At 45.7% G+C, this 21,224-nt stretch overlaps 3 protein-coding genes across 5 annotated transcripts; 1 reads left to right on the top strand and 2 right to left on the bottom strand.

The window, feature by feature from the left end:
- Nucleotides 1-28: 28 nt before the first annotated feature.
- dhrs12la (dehydrogenase/reductase 12-like a) lies at nucleotides 29-7,138 on the bottom strand. Of its 2 annotated transcripts, none has more exons than XM_048980546.1 (10): nucleotides 6,424-7,138; nucleotides 4,223-4,356; nucleotides 4,016-4,098; nucleotides 3,771-3,866; nucleotides 3,575-3,656; nucleotides 3,295-3,356; nucleotides 2,583-2,687; nucleotides 2,093-2,183; nucleotides 1,764-1,901; nucleotides 29-970 (listed from the first exon to the last, which is right to left on the bottom strand). In XM_048980546.1, exons 1-10 carry the CDS (start codon nucleotides 6,477-6,479, stop codon nucleotides 855-857), a joined length of 963 nt encoding a protein of 320 aa, XP_048836503.1. In that variant the 5' UTR covers nucleotides 6,480-7,138; the 3' UTR covers nucleotides 29-854. The 2 variants fall into 2 exon arrangements, with proteins under 2 accessions (XP_048836503.1, XP_048836502.1); XM_048980545.1 differs by having other exon boundaries at nucleotides 1,764-1,904; nucleotides 6,424-7,136.
- A 130-nt stretch (nucleotides 7,139-7,268) lies between these two features.
- Nucleotides 7,269-11,376, top strand: ap1s3a (adaptor related protein complex 1 subunit sigma 3a). Its single transcript, XM_048980547.1, has 5 exons — nucleotides 7,269-7,395; nucleotides 8,426-8,604; nucleotides 8,868-8,976; nucleotides 9,422-9,559; nucleotides 10,481-11,376. Exons 1-5 carry the CDS (start codon nucleotides 7,393-7,395, stop codon nucleotides 10,514-10,516), a joined length of 465 nt encoding a protein of 154 aa, XP_048836504.1. The 5' UTR covers nucleotides 7,269-7,392; the 3' UTR covers nucleotides 10,517-11,376.
- Nucleotides 11,377-11,958: 582 nt separating this feature from the next.
- scg2a (secretogranin II a) lies at nucleotides 11,959-15,271 on the bottom strand. Of its 2 annotated transcripts, none has more exons than XM_048982434.1 (2): nucleotides 15,140-15,271; nucleotides 11,959-14,301 (listed from the first exon to the last, which is right to left on the bottom strand). In XM_048982434.1, the coding sequence occupies exon 2, from the start codon at nucleotides 14,200-14,202 to the stop codon at nucleotides 12,367-12,369; it is 1,836 nt and encodes a 611-aa protein (XP_048838391.1). In that variant the 5' UTR covers nucleotides 14,203-14,301; nucleotides 15,140-15,271; the 3' UTR covers nucleotides 11,959-12,366. The 2 variants fall into 2 exon arrangements, with proteins under 2 accessions (XP_048838391.1, XP_048838393.1); XM_048982436.1 differs by lacking the exon at nucleotides 15,140-15,271 and adding an exon at nucleotides 14,984-15,124.
- Nucleotides 15,272-21,224: the final 5,953 nt, after the last annotated feature.

Genomic DNA, 21,224 nt, shown 5'->3' with positions numbered 1-21,224 from the left:
GCGGAGATGCGTAAGGAAAGACGCTACGTTTAAGGCAAGTCTCACATCAGTCGATGTGTGAATTTAATTTCAATTGAATATATTCCACGCAAGTAGCGGCAGCACACAGTGATACAGGTTCACAGGCACATCATAGTTAAGGCACAACATGTCCTTTAGAAACACTTGTACATGATTAAAATGCTTTTTGCATGCACTTAGTAATGCTGTTAGTATGAAAACATGCCCTCGCTGCTCCGTGGGTGATACCCATCACTTGCACATTCACTGTCCTGCCAAAATCACATCATGGAGTCCAGCTTTCTGAAAATGCTATCTTTAACTTGTTTTGCTTGCAGTGTCTGATGGGAAACTCTTATTTGGCACTGGCTGACTTTCAGGTCTAACACTGAGACCGCGCAAGCTGCCGCGAGGCCACAGCCGAGGATAAACCTGCTGTGTCCTTCACAGCCGGAAATCACCCTCTGATTTTGGTTTCGTTCTGAAAAACAATCCTCTTGCTGCATCCCCAACATAAATCGGACCGTCATAAAGAAAAGCTGTGTCTCTCAGCCTTAAACCTGCTGAGATTTACTCCTTGGTCAGAAACCTCCTCTACACCTTCTCTATAAAAGCTGAGCATCGTGGCTATGCTCCTCTTCTGCACTGTGGTCTTCGGTTAGTAACAGTAAAGGTCACACTGGAGGTACACCTAGTCATTCAGCCCTCTCAAGGCTACACGCTGAGGGATAAAAATAATTTAAAGATTTGTTAGGAAACAACCCAGTGAGATTTTAGTGTGGCTGCTACGCTCTGCGGCTATAGAAAGGCATCTTCAGGCCTGGGTTCGCAGGTCAAGCGGAGGATCCAGGAACTCAGTGGGGCTGGAAGGATTTGGCGAGCTCCTCCAGCAGAGTCATGAACCTCTCCTTCTGCTCCAGCGAGCTGTGGGTCCAAGCCAGAGGCAAGTGGGTCGGGATCACCTTGCGGTCTGGAACAGACGCATCCTATCAGTCATGGGGGCCATTTCCAGACGGGATTGCGTTGTTACTGCGACTGACCCTAAGCCTTATTGATTGTTTAGTTAGAATTGAAACACAGACGGTCTAAACTGTAAGCTGGTTTAATTCTGGGCTCATCTGTAACTCACTGAAGGTGCGGTGGTGTCCCCCCCCGCCCCCCCCCCCCCCCCCCGTCAGAAGTGACCGTATTGAGGCCTGTCTGTTTCAGGCACGGGCTGGAGAATGAGCTCATGGTGCGTGAGACTGAGCGGTACTGGGCTCACTGGCACCGTCTGTCACTGAGCGAGTCAGGCTCCAGCTGCAGTGGACTTGCGCCAGGCCCGGCCGTGTCCACTGCCCCCCTCCCTCCACTTACACACTCCCCCCCCCCCCCCCCCCCCCCAACTGTTATGGCCTCTTTCAACAGCACTTAATTCTCTGAGCAGTGCGGCCAGTTCTGTGGGGCTCAGATGGGACCGTGTTGAGGGAATGTGGACCTCAGAGGCAGCCAATATTCCACGGCCACAGCAGAAGCTGGAGGGCAGACAATCGTAGCCATTATTACCGTGACTTGGCTGCGGTGGGATCTGGAGCCGGGCCTAAAACAGCACCGGCACATGACTGCCCCCGTCACGGTGCTGAGATGCCCCCCGTTAATTAAATGAATGTCACCCCTCCCGGCTCTTATATCCGGCCTCCAAAGGCATTCGGCCGTTTCATCCCTTATCCGGTAAGTGCTGAAACACTAGCCTGCGCTTTTTTAAACGTGAAAAAAGGCCCCACCCTGAAAGAAACGGCTGGCAGGCTTGGCGGCGGCGGGGGCCTCAGACACCGCCAGCCACACCACAGTGTCGGCACCCTGCTCCGGGCTCCGCAGCTTGTTCCGCATGGATCGGTGGAAATCCGGCATGGATTCGGCCACTGCTGTCAGGGGACACCAGAGGAGGCACGATTACACAGAGTCACTAGTGTTGGACCGGACCAGCACGGGCCGCAGCTCGATCATCGGTTCCGTGAAGGACAGGCTAAAGAACACATGGTTCCTAATACAAATAACGTCATAGAAAACTAAAGGGCTGAAAATGCCCATCCCCCAAAATGGGCGTTGGTACCTGGGGTATCTACCCAGCCGGGATGCATGACAGAGAAGTGGATGCCAGGGTGGGTCTTAGCCAGCTGCTCCGTCATCACCACCAACTGCCTCTGGGGAGGAAATGATGAGAGAGCTTCATCAGAGGGGTCACCTACGCATGGAGAAGAGGGGAGATGGCAGGGCTTCTATTCTCAAGCTCAATCTGATTAGCTGATCACTGGCTTGGGAGGAGCTGAACACGCCAGCTGCATTGTTGACTGGACCAGAATTAACTTGTGGTTTGGTTCACATCCGGACTCTGAGAACCCCTGCTGTACACTGTAGGTGCTGTACACTGTAGGTGCTGTATATGGCACTTGCTTAAATACTAAGCTGCGATCGAGTTCTACTTATGGTCCGAGAATGTATGGACATGAAGAGCCCATTATTTTTTCAGAACAATCGCCCCAGCCGTGAACCCGTTCCTGGCGCTGCCTGTGCAAACAGTGCTGCGATTCCCCCGCTGGTACCTTGTTCTGTGCGTAGACCATGGTTCCATCAAAGCGGCCCCTCTCGGACTGCAGGTCCCCAATACGGAGCTTCTTCACCAGCATGATTCCAGCAGACACCATAATCTGCAGAAGAGCGGCAATTCCGAGGGCATCACAATGAGGGACAATGAAGAAATCCTGCTGTGACCCTCTCAGGATACAAGATCCTGATCAGATAAGAGACAATGCCTACTTCTGAGAGGAAAAACAATTGATGCTTAATTACTGGGGATTCTGTCAGCCATTTGTGGGATGCATAAGATGTGATTAAGGCTATAATATAAGCACGCTGTTTCCATACTCCCACTGTGACAGATGGTGCATTAACGTCAATGTCAGCCAGTAGCTCCAATATAATTCATTATAGTTGCGCTACACGTCTCAGAGGCTCCATCTGGACTGCAGTAGGTATTTGGCCATGAAAACAGCATCACTTCGGGAGAAAATAGCCATTATAAAATTGCTCTGACTGAGCTTTGGACTGTGGGGACGATTCTGGTGCACTGAAAGTGACCTGTCCTATTATGGCCACTAACAATGTCAAAGTGCATGTGGGAGAGGGGGGTGTTTCAGCAGGGGCCTGCAGGACGTGTCACAGCAGGAGGTGTCGTGGGATTTCCTGTGCGACAGCCGCATGTTGGCGTGAGATGCGCTCCCAGAATGCACCCCTGCACGGGTGCCGCTTACTCACCACACGGGGATCACCACTCTTCTCCAAAAGAGGAATTAGATTCTTGGTGAGGATGTACGTCCCTGGAAGAGGCAGAAGATGACAGGATAACTCTACTTGGGGCTAACGATGCCTCATCCCCCCCCCGCCGCATTAAACCGTCATACTTTTCAAGGAGGCTAAAACCTTTACTTCCCTTCTTTTTTTCCCATTTTCTTTTTCTACCGTTTCTTGACCAGTTTGCACTCATGCCACACAGAAACGCAGTACGGCAGAATTTGTTCGAGAGTGAGGTTCTTACCCAAGGTGTTGCAGGCAAAGTTCTTTTCCAGACCTTCCGCATTGAGCTCGCGCTGCATAAGCATGCTTCCCGCATTGTTGATCTGTCATAACAGGACCACAAAGCTCTCATTCAAGGATCCCATTGAGGAGCCAAGCTTTCATTTCAGAGAACCACTGGCATAGTGCTCACTAAGAGGCCTTGTCTGGATACCCACCAGTACGTTGAGGGATTTGAATTTTTTCTTAAAAGCTTCCGCAAATTCCCACACCTTCCGCGTCTCTGTCAAGTCCAGGATATGGATGTAAATGTCCTGAATGAAAAACGTTTTTTTAAAACAGGGTTTGTACTTATTTCTATGTATTTATGCATCAGTGTTTAGCACCGATAAAGGGCGACGTGGGCAGTGATGGAGCAGAGCTCCGTAGAGCTCCCCCCACCATGCAGCCATCCCAAACTCACCTTGTTCCCTGTTTCCTTGACAATCTCTGCCCTGGCCTCCTCGGCTTTGTCCTTGTTCCTGCACACCATATGGATCGTACCACCTGTAAGAAATGGAGGGGGGGGGGAAACAAGTGCATCGGAATATTTGTGCTTCATCTACTAAAGAACTGGGTTGATGTCATTGACACAGAGAGTCTGACTCTGCGGGGCACATGGCTCGCCGACCTCTCTTGGCGATGACGATGGCCGCGGCCTTCCCGATCCCACTGTTGGCACCAGTGATCATGAAGGATCTCCCTGCCACGGACACCTCCAAGTCCTTCTCCACAAAACGTTTGGCTGCAGACTCAAAGGCACCCCTAAAACACAATATTATTAATCTGCGTGAGCCGTACAGAAGCATGTTAAATTATAATGGAAACTGGATCTTTTGAACTAAGCACAGGATGTGGACCAATATCTATTGACCATTTCTCGACTCCATAAAAAGACTGTTGGGGATCCTGCTTTTGCTCCTTGTTGGACCCAGACTGCTGGAAGAATCTGTCCCATACTGTCAGAACCGCCCTCTCAGTTACTGCTTTAAGTCTAGATTAAAGACTTTTTTAAATTTTCATTAATCTCAGTAATCACTTCTATGGTCTTTTTTACTTAATCTGTTTTTGCCTTTTACAAGCCTCAATTAGATTGGATTATTTGAGTCATTCGTCCTTAAAACACTTGTTTGTTTCTTCGACCATTGACTCCATGGTATCTGTCTGTTCATTTGTTCTTTTAATACTGAGTTCTAATACTATTTCTATTCTATCTGTTCTTATTGTTTCAATCTTTCTATACCTTGATCTGCCTCCCACTATTGCAGCACTTTGGTCTGTCAACTTGCTTGACTCTGAAAATGTGCTACGCAAATAAACTGATTGATTGATTGATTGAAATGAAATTGCCAACACAGGAGAGAATGTTTTGTCTTCCTGGAAATCGTTAGAGAATATGAGTACACTGCTGGTTTCTGTCCCCAGCAGCACACATGCCTGTGCCCCAAGGCCTGATCCAGACTTTGACGTCAGGCCTTCTGAGACCAACCCCATGCTCATTTTGTTTTTTTGTGTTTCCTGGCTGCTGAAGCCAACGCGTCTCCGCCCCGGCGCCGTCTCTGGGCCTGTCGCCCCACTGATAGCCCTACACCCCTCGCCCAGTATCCCAGCACTCTGCATTTGACAGGTAGCAGCCTCAGATGGAGCCTGAGCCTGGGATGGAACAGGACGCCTCTGACGGCTCCGCGACAACAGAGAGAGCGAGTGTAAAGGCCGATTGTGCGGCGGGCTGGCGGAGGGTGGGGGGACAGAGGACAGGGGGGTAGTTTGGAATCCTTTGGGTAAAAAGCTCTCTCTGTGTTGTTGTACTGTGTGGGAATGTGATGGGAAAGAGAGCTCTCTGTTTATGAAGGAACGAAAAATATCAATAAAATGGAAAAACACAGCGTGAACTTCACATATAACACCTTATAAGTACAACCATACTATAAATTAATCCACCATAAATCATAGCACTTTTAAAAGTAGAATGTTAATAATAATAATAATAATAATAATAATAATAATAATAATATGAGGATTAGCCAATTAGTTGATTTACTTATACCAGGTCATCAGTACACCAATTAACAGGTCATTGTTACATAATTCCTTAAGCATCTAGCATTTAGTACATGTGGCCCCTCCTGCCTCGGGCAGCGTGGAGCCCAGCCGTCATTACCAGGGACAGACTAACACGCGCGCTGATCCCATGACATGCAAGCATAACGTGCAGCTTTTTACCTCACGAGGAAATGTGAGATGATGATGACGACGATGATGATGATGATAATGATGATGATGAAAACAATACAAATACTTCTAAAAGTAATAATTTATTCTAATTAATCAAAAGTTCTTCGTAAGCGCACTTTGACGTTGCTTAAGTAACAAAACGCGCGTAGATTTTATTTCCCGGAATAATCCTTTTCATAGAAATAAAACCTCCAATTTTACTCCCATCGCTCCTACATATTTAAGGGATTAAATTAGACGGTGTTATAATCGGTGACATTAGTTCAGTTTCACACCAATACCGAGAGCAGATCACCAGTTTATCTTCTGTGCTGTCGTGACAACATGAAAAATACGTGACCCATATGGGACACTTGCACCGTTCGCTCCGCCACACAGCGTCCACGCTTAAAATAAAGCAGATATAAATCAATTTTACAGCTAGCCGTAATGGTCCTGCTCCAGTGGCCGCTCATAATGGAAAATAAGGTCAACTACTGATTGAACTAAAAGACAGTTAAGTAACTAGAACAACTTTGCAACAAGTTTTCCATTCTCATCAAATGCATTATTTCATTATAAACCACGTGGTCTGCTTTTAATGGGAGCGCATCTTACCTTGTGTATTCATTGAGCCCTTTTAAATACCAGATGCTACTCCGATATAGAGACATTTCTACCTCGTTTGGTCTTCGGTGGCTTTAGCACCCTCCGCCGGCCGGGATCACGTGCGTTTGTCTTTATGCCGGATGGGAGACCGTCTACCGAGCGGTGGCTGATAGAGTGATTGTCGCACCGCTCGCTCCGTGACTAGCCTACCCACATTGACCTTAATGTCTTCATGACGTCTTTAGTCGTGGCTGCATCAATCAGACCGCAGAAAATAAAATATTACAACTGCAAGGGGTGGCTATCGCTCGAGTCCTTACTGTATTCGTACTGTGGGTTGGTCGTGCAATTTGCAAGATTTTAACATGGCTATAAGCATTTTTCCTGGTTTACTTTTAAAACAACAATGTCACGGTACTTTGCCTGCAGTTTTCGAAACTCAGTTACATTTATTCATGTGCATTCAAGTTGCAACAGCAATGCTCTGCGTTATCAGATAACGCCAGATACAAAAGCAGTTTCACTTGAGCAAAATATAGGTTGGTTATGTCGTTCTGCTCTGCTTTCACATCCGTTACTGCCACCACCCTTTTGTGGTATATAAAGACCACAGAATTGCAGTTCTACTGAATAGCTCAGTCAATAAGCAGGTTTCAAGCATGAGTTGCTCATTTAAACACAGGTACTGGTCACCCTCTGTTTAATGACCTTTTCCCCTATTTCTAGTGAAGGTTAAATCTGACTGACAGTGAATCGCTATGTTTCTCTATGTGCCACAGGTGTACACCAATCTGGTGCTTGCATTCAAATGACGTAACGGGAAATTCCACTCTGATTGGCCAGAAAGACAGAGTTTCTTGACGTTTTAACCGGTGGATTCTGGGAAGGACGGTACCGAACTTCGGCAAGAAATAAGGAGTTTAAGACACCGGCAGTGCGAGACAGGCATCCGACCGGGAGGGCGGTAGAGGTGGTAAAATGGTGAGTTGACGGGTTTAATATCTCTTCAGTGTAACTTGGAAAGTATCGTTCTTGCCAGGGGCATGATCCTACTTCCGACAGGCTAGTTTACCTGTCCGTAGCAGGTGGCCATGTATGGTCGTATGCCAGTGGATGGGGAAAACATTTATTCGACTGTAATCTGCATCATTTATTGTGGCAGAAAAATAATACTGAACATGTGAACACAACAATGGTTTTCATCTGAATCCGAATATTACTGTGTTATGAAATATACTGGTTGATGTTAAGGACCGGCGATAATGTGGATTAAGGAGAGATAGTAATCATAATTCGCGCTCAAGTGTTTTCGGAAGCATGTTGAAAATGGTTGAGTACTCGTAAGTGATAAACTAGGAGATCTTCCTTAATGTTTACTAATGATAGCCTCAAGCAATAACTACAGCAAACCTGGTTGTTTCACCTCTTTCTTCCTCTCACCAGTTTCTTAATAATGGACTTATACTTGTATATCAGCAAATACACATTTCTCCCTTACAGATTCAAACTGTATAGGGACTGATAATGCAGTCAAACATATGGGAAGTTATTCCAACTTTCCTTAAGTTCTATAGGTTTCTCAACTTCTTTCAGCGGCTTCTCGTGGACCTTTAAATAAATACTTATAATTGCATAAAAGGTGATATTTAGATATCCAAATAAACAGATTTCATAATACACACTAACCCCAATTTTGTCGTTTCGGAACGAGCAGTATGAGTGCTGTCATGCGCAGATACTCGACATAATGCGAGTATACTGTAAGTTATGTTGCGTTTTGTTGTGTTTGTTTAGTTCCCCGCTATCGTGTTACTCTTTAATGCCGTTTCAGTATCAGGGCTCCGCTATCCCTCGCATTCAGCTGGGATAGTTAGAGGTAAAGGCTTTTCAGAGACTCTGCTTGACCAGAAATGCTGCTTTGGTGTTTACGTGTGTCTGTGTCTCGGTCTGGGTACATGACTGCGCAGACGCGCAGACGCAATTAGCCATGCATGGGTGATCCGTCCCGCAGATGCGCTTCCTGCTGCTGTTTAGCCGTCAGGGAAAGCTGCGCCTGCAGAAGTGGTTCACTCCCTTGCCAGAGCGAGAGCGGCGCAAGATCGTGCGCGACATGACCATGATGGTGTTGGCGAGGAGCCCCCGCTGCTGCAGCGTTATCCACTGGAGGGACCTGAAGGTTGTTTATAAGAGGCGAGTTTGTGTGTGTGTCTGTGATTATGTCTTCTGCATGTGAGTCTGAATATTTGCCGTCTGTGTGTATTTTTGCTGCAATTCGGCAAGCATCACCACCAGGGCCCCCTGCCACAGCTCAGACTGGCAGGCCAGCACTTTGAGTATACAAACTAAGTCAAGGGAATTCTTTCTATTTTTTCCCCTGTGTTTATTATAATTGTCAATCTGGGTTGTGTGTTGCTCCTTTATCCTGCCACACTGCCCCCTGCTGGCCCCTGCAGGTACGCCAGCCTCTATTTCTGCAGCGCTCTGGAGGACCCTGATAACGAGCTGCTGGCCTTGGAGGTGCTGCACCGATATGTGGAGCTCCTGGACAAATACTTTGGCAACGTAAGAGCCAGACATTCAGGCTGCCGCGAGGGAGGAGGGGGGAGGGGGGGCGGCAGTTTGAGAAGGCTCAATCCAGGTCACTCTCATGACATGAGCTTCCTGTTTACAGCAGACTGTTGGCTGGCACAGGGTACAGACCGCGGCCCTAATTGGATATTGGAAACCGTTTTATGGATGCGTTTCTGTCATAACTGCTTAATGGCATAAAATGTTTTGAACATTCATAAATCTCCCTATCCATACAAGATATCTCACTTGTACGTCACTTTAGACAAAAGTGACATACAGGCAGTACTATTGTTTACCTATTGATCCATGCATTAATCCAAACCTGACAAGTTTCAGTTTACAGTGTTTTCATAGTCCACAACAGTAAAGTCTGAAAGGTTTTTTGTTGTTATAATCAATTTGTTCCCGCAATTAATGATGTCTAACCTACTTTCAGGTGTGTGAGCTAGACATCATCTTTAACTTTGAGAAAGCCTACTTCATCCTGGATGAGTTCCTCTTGGGGGGCGAGGTGCAGGAGACGTCCAAGCTGCTGGTGGTGAAGTCCACACAGGAGTCGGACCTGCTGCAGGAGGTGAGGGCTGGGGTGGGATTAAAATTCAGCCCTGCAATGTTGTCTCCCATGATAAATTTTGCTATAGCCCAGATACCCATCGGCCCATGGGGAACATGTCCTGTACGCCAGGTGGCCAGCTGGCCAGACAAGGGCGGAAGCCGTGGAGATTAACTGAGATCTCTGTGGATCTGTGCCTTGTGAGTGGCCAGGATTATTACTTGTTTCCAATCAGCAGCTGGCTCTTGTTGGACTAAGCTAATCAGATCGCAGAGGTGCAAATGTAGGCATAAGCTCTGAGACCCAATATCCTCCTATCACTGTCTTCCTCGGAGCTACACAGGCGGTGATGTATTAACTTATACAGGGCCGGACTAACTTCTCTGGGGGCCCTAGGCTGGCATAGGTAGGGGGTTCCCTAAGTGGGCCATTTGAGGTGTCATGTGGAGCCGAAAGAGAAGCGAGAGGGAATTAAAAACGATGGAACATCTGTAATATGCTAATCAAAGCGTGGGGTGCCAGTGGTACAACTTACCAATCAAGGTGGGGGTGGGAATGATGTCAGTCTTTGATTGGGGGGAGGGGGTATTGTGCTGGTTTATCGATCGTCAAAATTTAAGATATATTATTATAGATTAAAATATCTTTTAGAATATCTATAGTTTTTAGTAGACATTTGATCTATGTGTTTTGTTACAAAAGAAAATGGTCAGCAGCCACCCCCAGCCACTGAACTTATATCTACAGCTCTGGGGATTGTGATGAAGGTCCACTCGCCTTTCAGCTTCTCTGCTGATCCACAGCCTGTCTGCCTCCCCCCTCCACCCCACCCCGTTTGGTCTCTCTTACCGCTTTCCTTTTGTGAAATGAGCTCCCCCGCTCACTGATCTCCCCAGTGGCACCGTACTGAAACACAGACATCTGTTTTCTGTTCCTTGATAGACGATGGAGGAATATATGCGCAAACCTGCCTTTTAAACCATGACTGCACGTACACTGCTGAAGCACCCTGGGAGTCTGCAAGAGATTGCTAGTATTCCTGTCTTAAAGGCGGACCATGGTGGATAGAGCAGGGCACAGGGCAGCATCCAGCCCGAGAGGGACAAGGAAACAGGAAACCTGTGCTCTGGGAGATGGCAAACCTGTGCTCTCGTGGCCTTATTTTATCTCAAGCCTTTTTGTGATGTTTCATTTGGCAAAAGTATGTGTTGGGGTTTAAGGGAGGATGTATTTGATGTAAAACATATATGTAGTTGCTTTTCTGATAGATTTTTTTAATGTTGATTTTTGGTGAAAATGGGAAAATTGTGAGATGTAATTGAGAAGATATCATTTGTTTAACATCATGTCCACCAAACGGCCTGCATTGTCAGTGTCAGTAGCTTTCACTTCACTGTTAATGGCTGCTTTTGTTGTAATGGGTTCGAACACTGATGGAGTCTTTGGCATGGCTGTAGTAATAATTTCAAATGTAAGTGGGATTAATTATTTTTTGCACCCATAAGTCTTTGCACTGTTTCACTCCCTCTTTCATATATTTATATATTTTTTAAATCACCCACACCTGGGGGGGCACAGTGTTTAGCACAATGGCCTGATACCTCAGGGATTCGTGTCTCTGTCATGGCTGAACAGGACAAGTGGTTTCAGAAAATCGGTGGAAGGGACCACATGCAGGTTCTGAAGGCGCATGAGGGGTGTTACCTGGAGGTGCTTTCAGAGATTTGCAGGACCCCAGTACCTTTAAGCATGGGGGAGGGGGGGTCAATGTCAACTTTTAAATGATGCCATGACACTTTATTGCCTCATGTTTTCTGAATAAAGGAGCATTTCCTGTGGATGGTCCATATGTTCTGTGTGTTTTATGCTTCTGTCTGTGAGGCATGCAGCAGAAAGACAATAAATCAGTGAGTATCATCCAACAGGAAAGGCCAGCATTGGGCAGTAAGCTTGCAGTAACCACTTCTCCCCCCTCCGTAAATTTTAGATCTTCAAATCCTTGATTTTTTTAGATCTTTATTTTACACACACATAAATATATGTATATATTATATATATATATGAATCTGCCAGGGTGTCTATGCCCCTCCAACACCCCTACTCACAACGTACGCATCGTACACACACATTTATATGTATATATATATATTGTGTGTGTGTGTGTGTATGTATAATATAAGAATGCATGTGTAAAATATGTGCTTTGTGAGTAGGGGTGTCGGTGGGGCAGGGACACCCCAGCCGATTTTACCGTGGGGGAACCATATCTCCTCAGACTGAAAGAGCCAACCCTAGCAGGGGGGCCAAGGTGACATTTTGTGAGGCGGACCTAGAATTTCATGCTACACCCCTGATTGTGAGCAGGCTGCTGCGTCTGAGTCCTTCCTGGCGTTAAATGAGACAGCATCACACAGCAGGAAGAAAATAATACCAGTAAATGCTTTATTGAGTCCATACACTGCACACATGACTAACTACACGTACGAAATTTTGGCCCTAAGGAAAACATGACTCGGAAAACCCAACAGCGATACGTCTGTGTGTTTACGCAAATAATCACCAGCCGCCACTCATTACTGCCACATTTATTAGATAGAGTGCTCGTTAATACCTAGTCCTTATAACCACAGAACGTTTCAAATACCACAAGCTCTGAAACTACAACGAATAGAATATTTAATACCCCCTAATACGCCAAATTAGACTCTGTAAACAGTTTCTTGAAATTAGCTACACGAAGAGCTAATCTCATTTGTATTTAATTGTCCCTCCAAAATATTATTTCCCATTAAAATAATATTTAACATACGCATCTCCATGCCCGATAGCTACATGCCTCCAATTGCTCTTCCGTAAAGGTCCCTGTCTTCCTTCTCAGTTGTCTCTGGGTTCATGTGCTCCAGGATTTTCAGCAGCACGTCATCATCCTGGCCCTGCTCCTGCGTGGAATCGCCCACATCATCGACCTCCGATAACCTTTTCGAAGGCAGGCCTTTATCGGGTGTGATACGGTCAAAGTAATCCTGCAACAGGGTATCGAAAGCCAGCTGCTGCTCTTGGGAGGCAGGCCGTGAGGCCCGCTTCAGGTCCATTTTCTTAAGCATTTTCGGGTACTGCGCTAACATCTTGGCTGCAAGATGGCTAGCGAGTTCTTCTTCAATGGCGTCGTCATAATCTGATTTTCTTTTGTCAGAGATGCTGCTCAGTTCAGGGCCGACAAAATCTCCCTGCCTGCCACTAGGGGAGTACAATCCTGGGGGTGTGTTTTTGCTGTGTTTCTGCTTCAGCAAGTACTTTGCTTTCTGATTGGCCAGACTTTCCAGCCCAAGAATTTTCAATATATCTTCTGTGTTTAAGTCATCGGGAAAGTCGTTTGGCAGTATCTCTGGCTTTTTTCTGCCGTAGAACTTAGCGGTGGGAGTCATGTCTTTGTGGGAAGATGCGATCTGAGCTAGCCGTTCCTCCGCCCTGTCCAGGTCTGCATATTCCTCAGCTTCCGGCCTTTTGTCTTGTGTTTTTATCTCCCCGTTCTTCAGCATATCTATGAGGTCCTCGGGGGGAATTTGTAATTTCCGGGAGATGTCAATCAGCCGGTAGATGGCTTGGGGGTTTATGTTGTATGAAAATGGGTTTTGCTCTTCCACTCTGTCCCTCTTGTTCTCTGTTTGCTCAGTCTTTTCCAGGATCTTCAGCAAGTAGTAATCCACTAGTTTGGTGACATCATCTGGCTCTTCCTGCTCGTCGTATTTCCCCGACATGCTGGAACGTTTCATGCTGTTGCCGTCATTCTCATCCGACCCCCTGTCAAACTCCTCCCGGCTACCTTTCACCTCCTCTTCTGTCTCCACTTTCTCCTCCACTGGGGTCCAATCCTCACCCCCGGTCACGTCCTCATATGCCATGTTGTTTACCCTGTAGATATCATCGTCATCGTCACCCCTGTAGAGCCTCAGCTCATCGTCCATGCTGTGCCTCTTATTAGTCTTGGGGCCAGACATCTTTCCCAGCTCCTCGAAGACGGACTGCAGGGTGGCCAGGCTCTGAGGCGTGTACTGCTCCTCCACATTCTCGTTTGTGCGTTTATAAGGACTCTCTCGGGAGTCTTCATCTTCAAACATCAGAGGGTATTTCTTGGGCAGCTTTTGACGCTCAGACCACGGCGCACCCTCATAGTCGCCCTCATCAGCCGCCGGTCTGTCGTCGGTGTCATCTTCAGGGCGTGGCCTGTCGCCGTATGCCTGCCGTGGGCTGGTGAGAGCCGTCGTGGCCTTTGGCTCGTTGCCTGACTGCTGGAGAGTCTTCAGCAGCACCTTAAGCCATTGCTGTGACTGATCGTCTTGCCAGCTGGCAGCAGCGTCCTGGCTTGGCTCCTCTGGCTCGGACGCGGTGGCGAGCGGTAGCGAGCGGAACCGCTCCAGGTCACTGTAGTCAGTGGCGGGCCAATCGTCCCCGCGTGTCTGCTGCCGGAGGCTTTCGATGTACTCCAGAGCCTTAACCATATCAATGCTTGGCACCAAGTAGGGCCTGCCGTGGCTGCTCTCTGCCCCACTGCCTCGGGGCTTTGACTGCCACAGGGAGGCGCCCTGCACACTGCACGTGTGGTGAAGAGCGGCAAGCAGGAAGAAAGCTGCAGCCACATGGATCTTGAGGAATGATAACGTCATATTGCCTAGAACTGACAATCACAACATGAGCATTATCTTTACCGGGCTGCTGTGTAACAAGTCTCAGCTGTTCACTGGGTCCTCAGCAGTACTTTGAACCTTAAATGAAAAAAGACATTATTTTATTAAATCACTTTGATCTGTTGTCTCTATTCCAGCAGCCTCATGCTTTGCTAACAATATTTCAACCCTTCAACCCAACTCTAATATTACACAGATTTTTCTTTATCATTCTATTATGTCACACAGAAGTTGAAAGCAAATCAGACCATCTCTATTATACGAGCCTGTTAGCTTGACGCCGCTTAACAAATCCGTGTAATCAAGTTAGTCTTTGTAAAAAAAAAAAAAAAACTAATAAACAGAATCATGCATCTAACTTCGGTTTGGTTATCCGTAGGCTTGTATGTTTGTTTATACTCCATTTACAGAAACAGACAAGCAAGGGACTGATAGGGAAAATATGATTGTTAGTGCAACAATAACTACATAAGAATTTAGCCAGCCTGTAAAATCTCATTACGCTTCAAATTGCTGCTCCGGCGAATGAGTCACTGCTGGTTGTCAAGGTAACCCGGCGCTACACGCATGAAAAATCCGCATTTATTACATTGTAAACGGCGTTAAGAGTACAGAAAATCAAACACTCAGGAAATCAACTCGGTATCACTTATTATATTAACAAATCTGGAATAGTATTTTAAACATATACAACTGTAATCATCGTTACTGCGTTTGATATTTTAATGAATGTGTTTTTACTAGTTTTAATTATTTTTACCTGCCAGTTTTTTGAAGAAAACTTGACTGAGTCTGTTGAACAAGGATATGCATCAGGTTGGAAAACACAATCGCAAGAATGAGCGCCCGAGAATCCTTAAGAATATACGAATGCGCGTCTCTGCACAGAAAAGCGCTAGGGGAGGCGCCCGCTTACCTGCCGTGACTGAGCGGTGATCCGCGCCTGCGAGTCGCATCCCAGTCCTGGCGTCTCTCGCTTCAGCACCGGGACAGCTCCCCGTTATAAGAGGCGCCACCTTGCGCCTGCGTCACCGCCATATACGCAATAGCGAGCCTGTGGAAATACATGCGTGCTTTATTTATCAATTCCGCAAAATACACCAACGGCTTTGTTTATCAAAAGCCACATGAATACATATATGCTTCGATTGTCCAAAGGCATACAAACACAGACACGATCGGTTCATCAGAAGTCATAGGAATACACACGTTTTGTATATTAAAAGCAATAGAAAAACACACATGATGGGTTTCTCAATGCTGCTAAAATTCGTCATCAAACAGCAATATTTGTTTTGCTGTTGAATGATTGGTTAACTTTTTAAATTTATTTCCATTTGACCTAGGTTTTTTTTGTATAATACGTGATTTTCATTCCCCATAAGCTTTTCAACTATGTGGGGTAATTCTGGGACAGTTTATCTGTTCATGTATGACTAAGTTGTCTTTCAAATTTAAAGCTTGCGGTGCGGTCGGGTGGTTTTGTATTATTTTTTCATACAGCCTTTAAACTGTAATCTCCAAATAATTATGTTAATGGTTCCCATTCATACTGATTACTATCGTTTAGCTGATCTTCCCGTGGGAGGAAAAAAATGTTCAATAATAGGATCTGTAATTTTACAATCACCATCACTCCCTTAAAATATAAACTATGAAATAAGTGCATTTTCATGATCAAAAAGCGCACTTGGGAATGGAGTCTGCTGTCGTAAGTTCACATCGGGTTATTTTTTATCGTCCTTTTAAATGTTACATGTTCCCTGTGAAAAGCATGTGAAAATGAACAGACCCCGGGGGCGTCAGCATGGTGACTCGTTAGTCAAAGTCATTTAGCGTTGACTATACAAGAATAAAGCTGCTCAGCTTTTGCCTGGGGAGGTACAGGGTTAAGTTCGCGATGACTCACGCATCAAATCTGCAAAGAGCAAACGGACATAGCCGTCTCCACTGCGGGGACAAAGATAGGCTGAACCGTCTCTGTTTATTCGGTATTATGTAAAAACGCATAATTTCTGCCCTGCGTGCAGTAAAACCACTCCCAGAATTGATTACAAGCAATATTTCGACCCTGTAAAATATGGACAATAGGCCTACATAATACAGTGGTTGAATGATCTTTTCTGCAGTGTGCATTAAATTTCTTTCGCATTTCCTACATACCAGAGAAAAAAAAACATTTCAGTGACCTTTCCAATGACGTCCTTTGTTGATTTATTTGTGAACTTCTTTCTTGCATTCATAAATATATCTCTTGAGAAGAGGGAATTGAATTTAGTGGATTCCATTTATCTGGAAAGTTAATGTAGGTGTATTTGTAACGTAATGTAATGTATATGTTTAAGAACACTATAACTCCTGGTTCAGAAACTAAATTATCCAATTTAATAACCAAATTCATTAAATATCTTAGAATCAGTTTGAGGGATCATCCAACTGTTTCAAGCAGGTCTCCCTCTGCCTTTGATAAGTCCTTAAAGCAGCACAATCCCTCATAAAGGAGTCTGAGCCTGTGGCTAACTGCTCGTTCGTACCACCTATACGCAAAAAAGCAAAGTAACTAATTACCCATTATTTTTTTGGCCACAGCCCAGCGTCCTACCTTGCCCACCCCTGGCCCTATGACATGGGGTTTGTAAGTATTACTTCTGTAAACAAACCCGTAGGTTCCTTTACTCTGTTTATAGGCTTCAGGAGGATTGTTTTTTTTCCTGATTCTGACGCTCCTGTTGTTTTTTTTTAACCCGCCGGTTTCCATTCGCCCGCAGCCTGCACTCCGGAGTCAGCGAGCGGCCGACGTGAGTGATGCTGCCTCGGGCCACAAGGGGCTTGACGTCAGGAGTCTGTTTGTAGTCAGGTCACGGCGAGGTGTGTGCGTGCCTGTGCGCGTGTCCGTGCTGGAGGGAGGAAGGGGGGGAGAGGGGGGGCAGGCGGAACTGAGTCACCCTATGCTGAGAAATCTGTGTGGCGGGGGAGAGGCGCAGCCCGCTTCACTCTGGCTGCTGGAGGCCGAGTAGGGGGCGGGATCTATAAATAAGGAATAAATAAGGAACAGTTTGCTAGATCCATTGATAAAAATCTACACTCCAGGCAGGGAGCTGTACTGTACCCGGGACGTGTAGGTAGGGTGACAGGGTCACCTGTGAGATACTTACAGAAACATATCACAAGACCGGTCACATGACATCTTATTCTACATGATCATCATGTGTTCACATCTCTTGTTGGTTCAGCTTTCTAGAAATGTATTCGTCTTCTGTCTTTTTTAGTCAGTGTAAGAGCTTAGTTGTTCAAGCCTAAGCGATTTTGCAGGTCATCGGGATAGGATGCTGTCGGTATGTATCTGTGTCGTAAGTTCACATCGGGTTATTTTTTATCGTCCTTTTAAATGTTACATGTTCTCTGTGATGTACCTAAGCCCCCCCCAACGCCACACGCGACTTGTAGCTTTTGAGGTTTTCTTACATGCCTGTGTCACATACTGTCTGGTCTCTGATAAAACATAAGTAGCCTACATCCAGGGCTGAAATTATTTAAATTACAATGCCTAACCACTGAAGCGATTTAATGAATTGATCTTAAATTATCCTCTAGTTCCTAACTAAGAACGATCTCACTTGCAGGGAGCCCAAAGTTATTGCCCACAAGAGGATATTAATGGCCTGGGCATATCTGCTCCGCTGATTTATTATCGAACTAAAAGGAAAAATGTTTCATAGAAAAATCCAGAAAGTACTTGCTGAATACTCACGAAAAGGTCTAGTGACTGATGGACGATATTACCGCGCAGTCTTTCGCAACGTGCAAATAAAGCGGTATAACGGGAAATACGTGTATTATTAATATACCTAAATGCATGTTAACATAGGCACTCTGAACACATTGCGGTTGTAAATGAAAAATAAATATTTTGATGAGATGGCCTGCTAGATTAATTATTAGTTTAAATACATTTTGTTCTTCAATAACGCGATAGTTGCATTTCCGGAAAAAAACTACATTAGCGAATTAGCGCTACAGAAACAACAAGGATTATGGGTAAATGAAATTATAACACTCAAAATCTTTGGGACACACACAAAGAGAGGAACCTAATACAAATAATAAAGTTATAAAAAATAAATACATCATAAAGATAAATAGATAAATTCTACAATAAATATGGCACAGTCCATTGCTTTATGTCGGTTATCACGATATCGGATCATCTCATTCCGTTCATTCCTACGCGCGTCAGGTGTCTGCGGTCCATGTATTATAAGTTACAATATGTGTTATAGGAGAACATGTTAAGTAGGTATATGTGCTTGTATTTTCTGCTAGACTTGAGAGGGGTGCACTGGGATCAATCAAAATGACAATGGTTTTACACCTAAGAGACTTATAGACGACAGCATGTAGCACTTTGGCAAAAGGTGTCATCCTTAGCTAGGAGAATACCCGTTATACTCTCCATGAACGTGTCAGCCTTAATCAGGAGATTACCTGTTATACCTTCGAGAAAGGTGTCAGCTTTAACCATAAGCTGTTTGCAGTCTTTCTTGTCCTGGTATGTTTAATGTGGACCTGCTGAATGTAAACTATGATTCATCTCTCCAGGACAGCGGGTATGAGGCAACATGTAGGCAGGAAATATTCCCTAACCAAATATAGCTTTAATTTTAAAACCCGCCTACTTTAGCATTTTAGTATCTGCTCATTACTTGCTGGGTGGAGGAAAGAAAAAAACAAAAGCCTTTAGAAAATGACAAGGCGAGCTAATTACGGCGATTCCTCAGGGCATAAATTATGTGTTAAAAGTTCCTCTAGTGTCTGTGTCTCCTTAGAGCTGGCAGTTAAAATCAGGTCCCTGAGCAAGGAGACGGCAGATTTATTTTGAGCTCTGCCACTTTTCTCTTTACGCCTGAAGACTGGTAAACAAACAATAGACTAATGAGAAAGTGGCTTTAAAGGCCTTTGCTGGAAGGCTGGAGGGGCGGAAGGCCATGCCCAGCTGATTCACACGTGCCTTTCTTTCTGCATTCAAATGAAAAGTCTGTTCATAAGCCAAGGATGACTAGAACTGGAACAGAATTTCAGCCATACACTGAAAGGGGTGACGCAGTTTAAAGAATCTGAAAACAAATGCTCTCAGTTAAACTCAAATCTCTTTCTTGCTTAAATATCTGATTCCCAGTCGTCCACGTTACCATGAAAGTGTCCTCAGAGCCGTTCATCAGCTTGTAAAAAAACACCTCTCCCTTGCTCTGGATTTCACCACTTGTTACTCATGCAGGCAGGTTGCTGATGTCTCTCTCGCTGTGATGCTCTATCAAAAGGCATCATTGTGTCCCTGTTATCCATTCAACCTGGATCTGTCATCTAAGGTGACAAATGGCTCTGCCCGCCTCTCTGGAGTGACAGGGAGACTGCAGTTAGACATGTGGGTGGCCCATCCTGGTCGCACTGTGGCCGCCACACTTGGGTCTTTTTCCACACTGTTGCTGTGTTCAGGAGTGGGAGCCAGACAATGGTTCCGTGGGCAGGAAGATCGTGGCCTGATTAACAGACTGATGGACAGATCAGCCAGGACCTGTCGCTCTGTGGCTGTAATACTCTGCTATGCTGCTGTAATGTGCTAATCTGTGCGGCTGTAATGCTCTGCTATGCAGCTGTAACGTGCTAATCTGTGCGGCTGTAATGCTGTCCTATGCAGCTGTAATACGCTAATCTGTGTGGCTGTAATGCGCTGCTATGCAGCTGTAATACACTAATCTGCGTGGCTCTAATGCTCTGCTATGCAGCTGTAATCTGCTAATATGCATGTTTGTAATGTTCTGCTATGCATCTGTAATGTGCTAATCTGCACATCTGTAATGCGCTAATCTGAGTGGCTGTAATGCACTGCTATGCAGCTGTAACGTGCTAATCTGCGCGGCTGTAATGCTCTGCTATGCAGCTGTGATGCGGTAATCTGCATGTCTGTAATGTTCTGCTATGCATCTGTAATGCGGTAATCTGCGTGGCTGTAATGCTCTGCTATGCAGCCGTAATGCGCTAATCTGCTCGGTTGTAATGCACTGCTATGCAGCTGTAACGCGCTAATCTCTGCGGCTGTAATGTGCTGCTATACAGCTGTAATACTCTAATCTTATAATATGCATGGCTATAATGCTCTGCTATGCAGCTGTAATGCGCTTATCCATACAACTGATCCATGTAAAGCCCCCCCCCTTCTATTCTCTCCATTTTGCCATGGAAACGGGTTTATAGTTTGTTTGTGAGTTTAAATGGCTACAGCAGGACTTCATATTGAACACTTAAACACCCATTTCACTTGCCATGTAGGCCATTGTCCCATTAATCTAACAACGGGGCCCGATTGTGTTGATAAAGTCACTGTAATTACAGGTGGCTCCTTGGGGCATTCCTGCTCTCGCTGTCATTGCTGCTTCAGCGTATCTCCAACATTTTCCATGTCAGTCAGCACTCTCAGTGTGCACTGGAGGAGACTTCAGACCCAGGGCCCAGAAGGGTGATCCTCAACATGAACTCTGATCCACGTGTGACAGTGTGTGCTGTGTGGTAATGTGTGCATGTGGTTATGTGTTCCGTGCGTGTGTACATCAATGTGTGTGTGGAGTAATGTGTGCTGTTTGTGAATGTGTGTGTATGTGTGTGTGTGTGTGGTAACTCGCTGGCTGCTCTCTGTTCCTCCCGTCTGCTCGCCTTCCTGTTTTCCCCAGTTTCTCCGCAAGTCACAGCCCAAACAGCCCCCCCACTTTGGCTGGTTTCATTGGCTGAGGATATTAATGAATATTTAAAGAGATGTAACACAGAATTGCATTGCTACAGACTGTAGCCACTTTGTAGAAGGTGAAAGTATAAAAGAAACGGTGCCAAATAACCCTGCTTACACTTTTTGATTTCCCTTCTCTTTCTCTCTCTCTGTCCCTCTCATATTTTCAGTGACACCGACTGCAGACTCGTGCGCGGTTGAGGCAGAGCTGCATCAAAGTACT

This window comes from Brienomyrus brachyistius, chromosome 17, assembly GCF_023856365.1.
Source record: "Brienomyrus brachyistius isolate T26 chromosome 17, BBRACH_0.4, whole genome shotgun sequence".
Taxonomy (NCBI): domain Eukaryota; kingdom Metazoa; phylum Chordata; class Actinopteri; order Osteoglossiformes; family Mormyridae; genus Brienomyrus; species Brienomyrus brachyistius.
The sequence above is the reverse complement of the archived record's forward strand: the minus strand, read 5'-3'. Positions and strand labels throughout refer to the sequence as shown.

Coding starts and splice junctions, on each gene's coding strand:
- dhrs12la (XM_048980545.1), bottom strand. CDS start 6,479: ATGTCTCTATATCGGAGTAGCATCTGGTATTTAAAAGGGCTCAATGAA. Junction 4,099..4,222: donor CATCGTCATCGCCAAGAGAG/GTCGGCGAGCCA, acceptor CATTTCTTACAG/GTGGTACGATCCATATGGTG. Junction 1,905..2,092: donor CGGCTGGGTAGATACCCCAG/GTACCAACGCCC, acceptor GTCCCCTGACAG/CAGTGGCCGAATCCATGCCG.
- scg2a (XM_048982434.1), bottom strand. CDS start 14,202: ATGACGTTATCATTCCTCAAGATCCATGTGGCTGCAGCTTTCTTCCTG.
- ap1s3a (XM_048980547.1), top strand. Junction 8,977..9,421: donor TGGACAAATACTTTGGCAAC/GTAAGAGCCAGA, acceptor ACCTACTTTCAG/GTGTGTGAGCTAGACATCAT. Junction 9,560..10,480: donor AGTCGGACCTGCTGCAGGAG/GTGAGGGCTGGG, acceptor GTTCCTTGATAG/ACGATGGAGGAATATATGCG.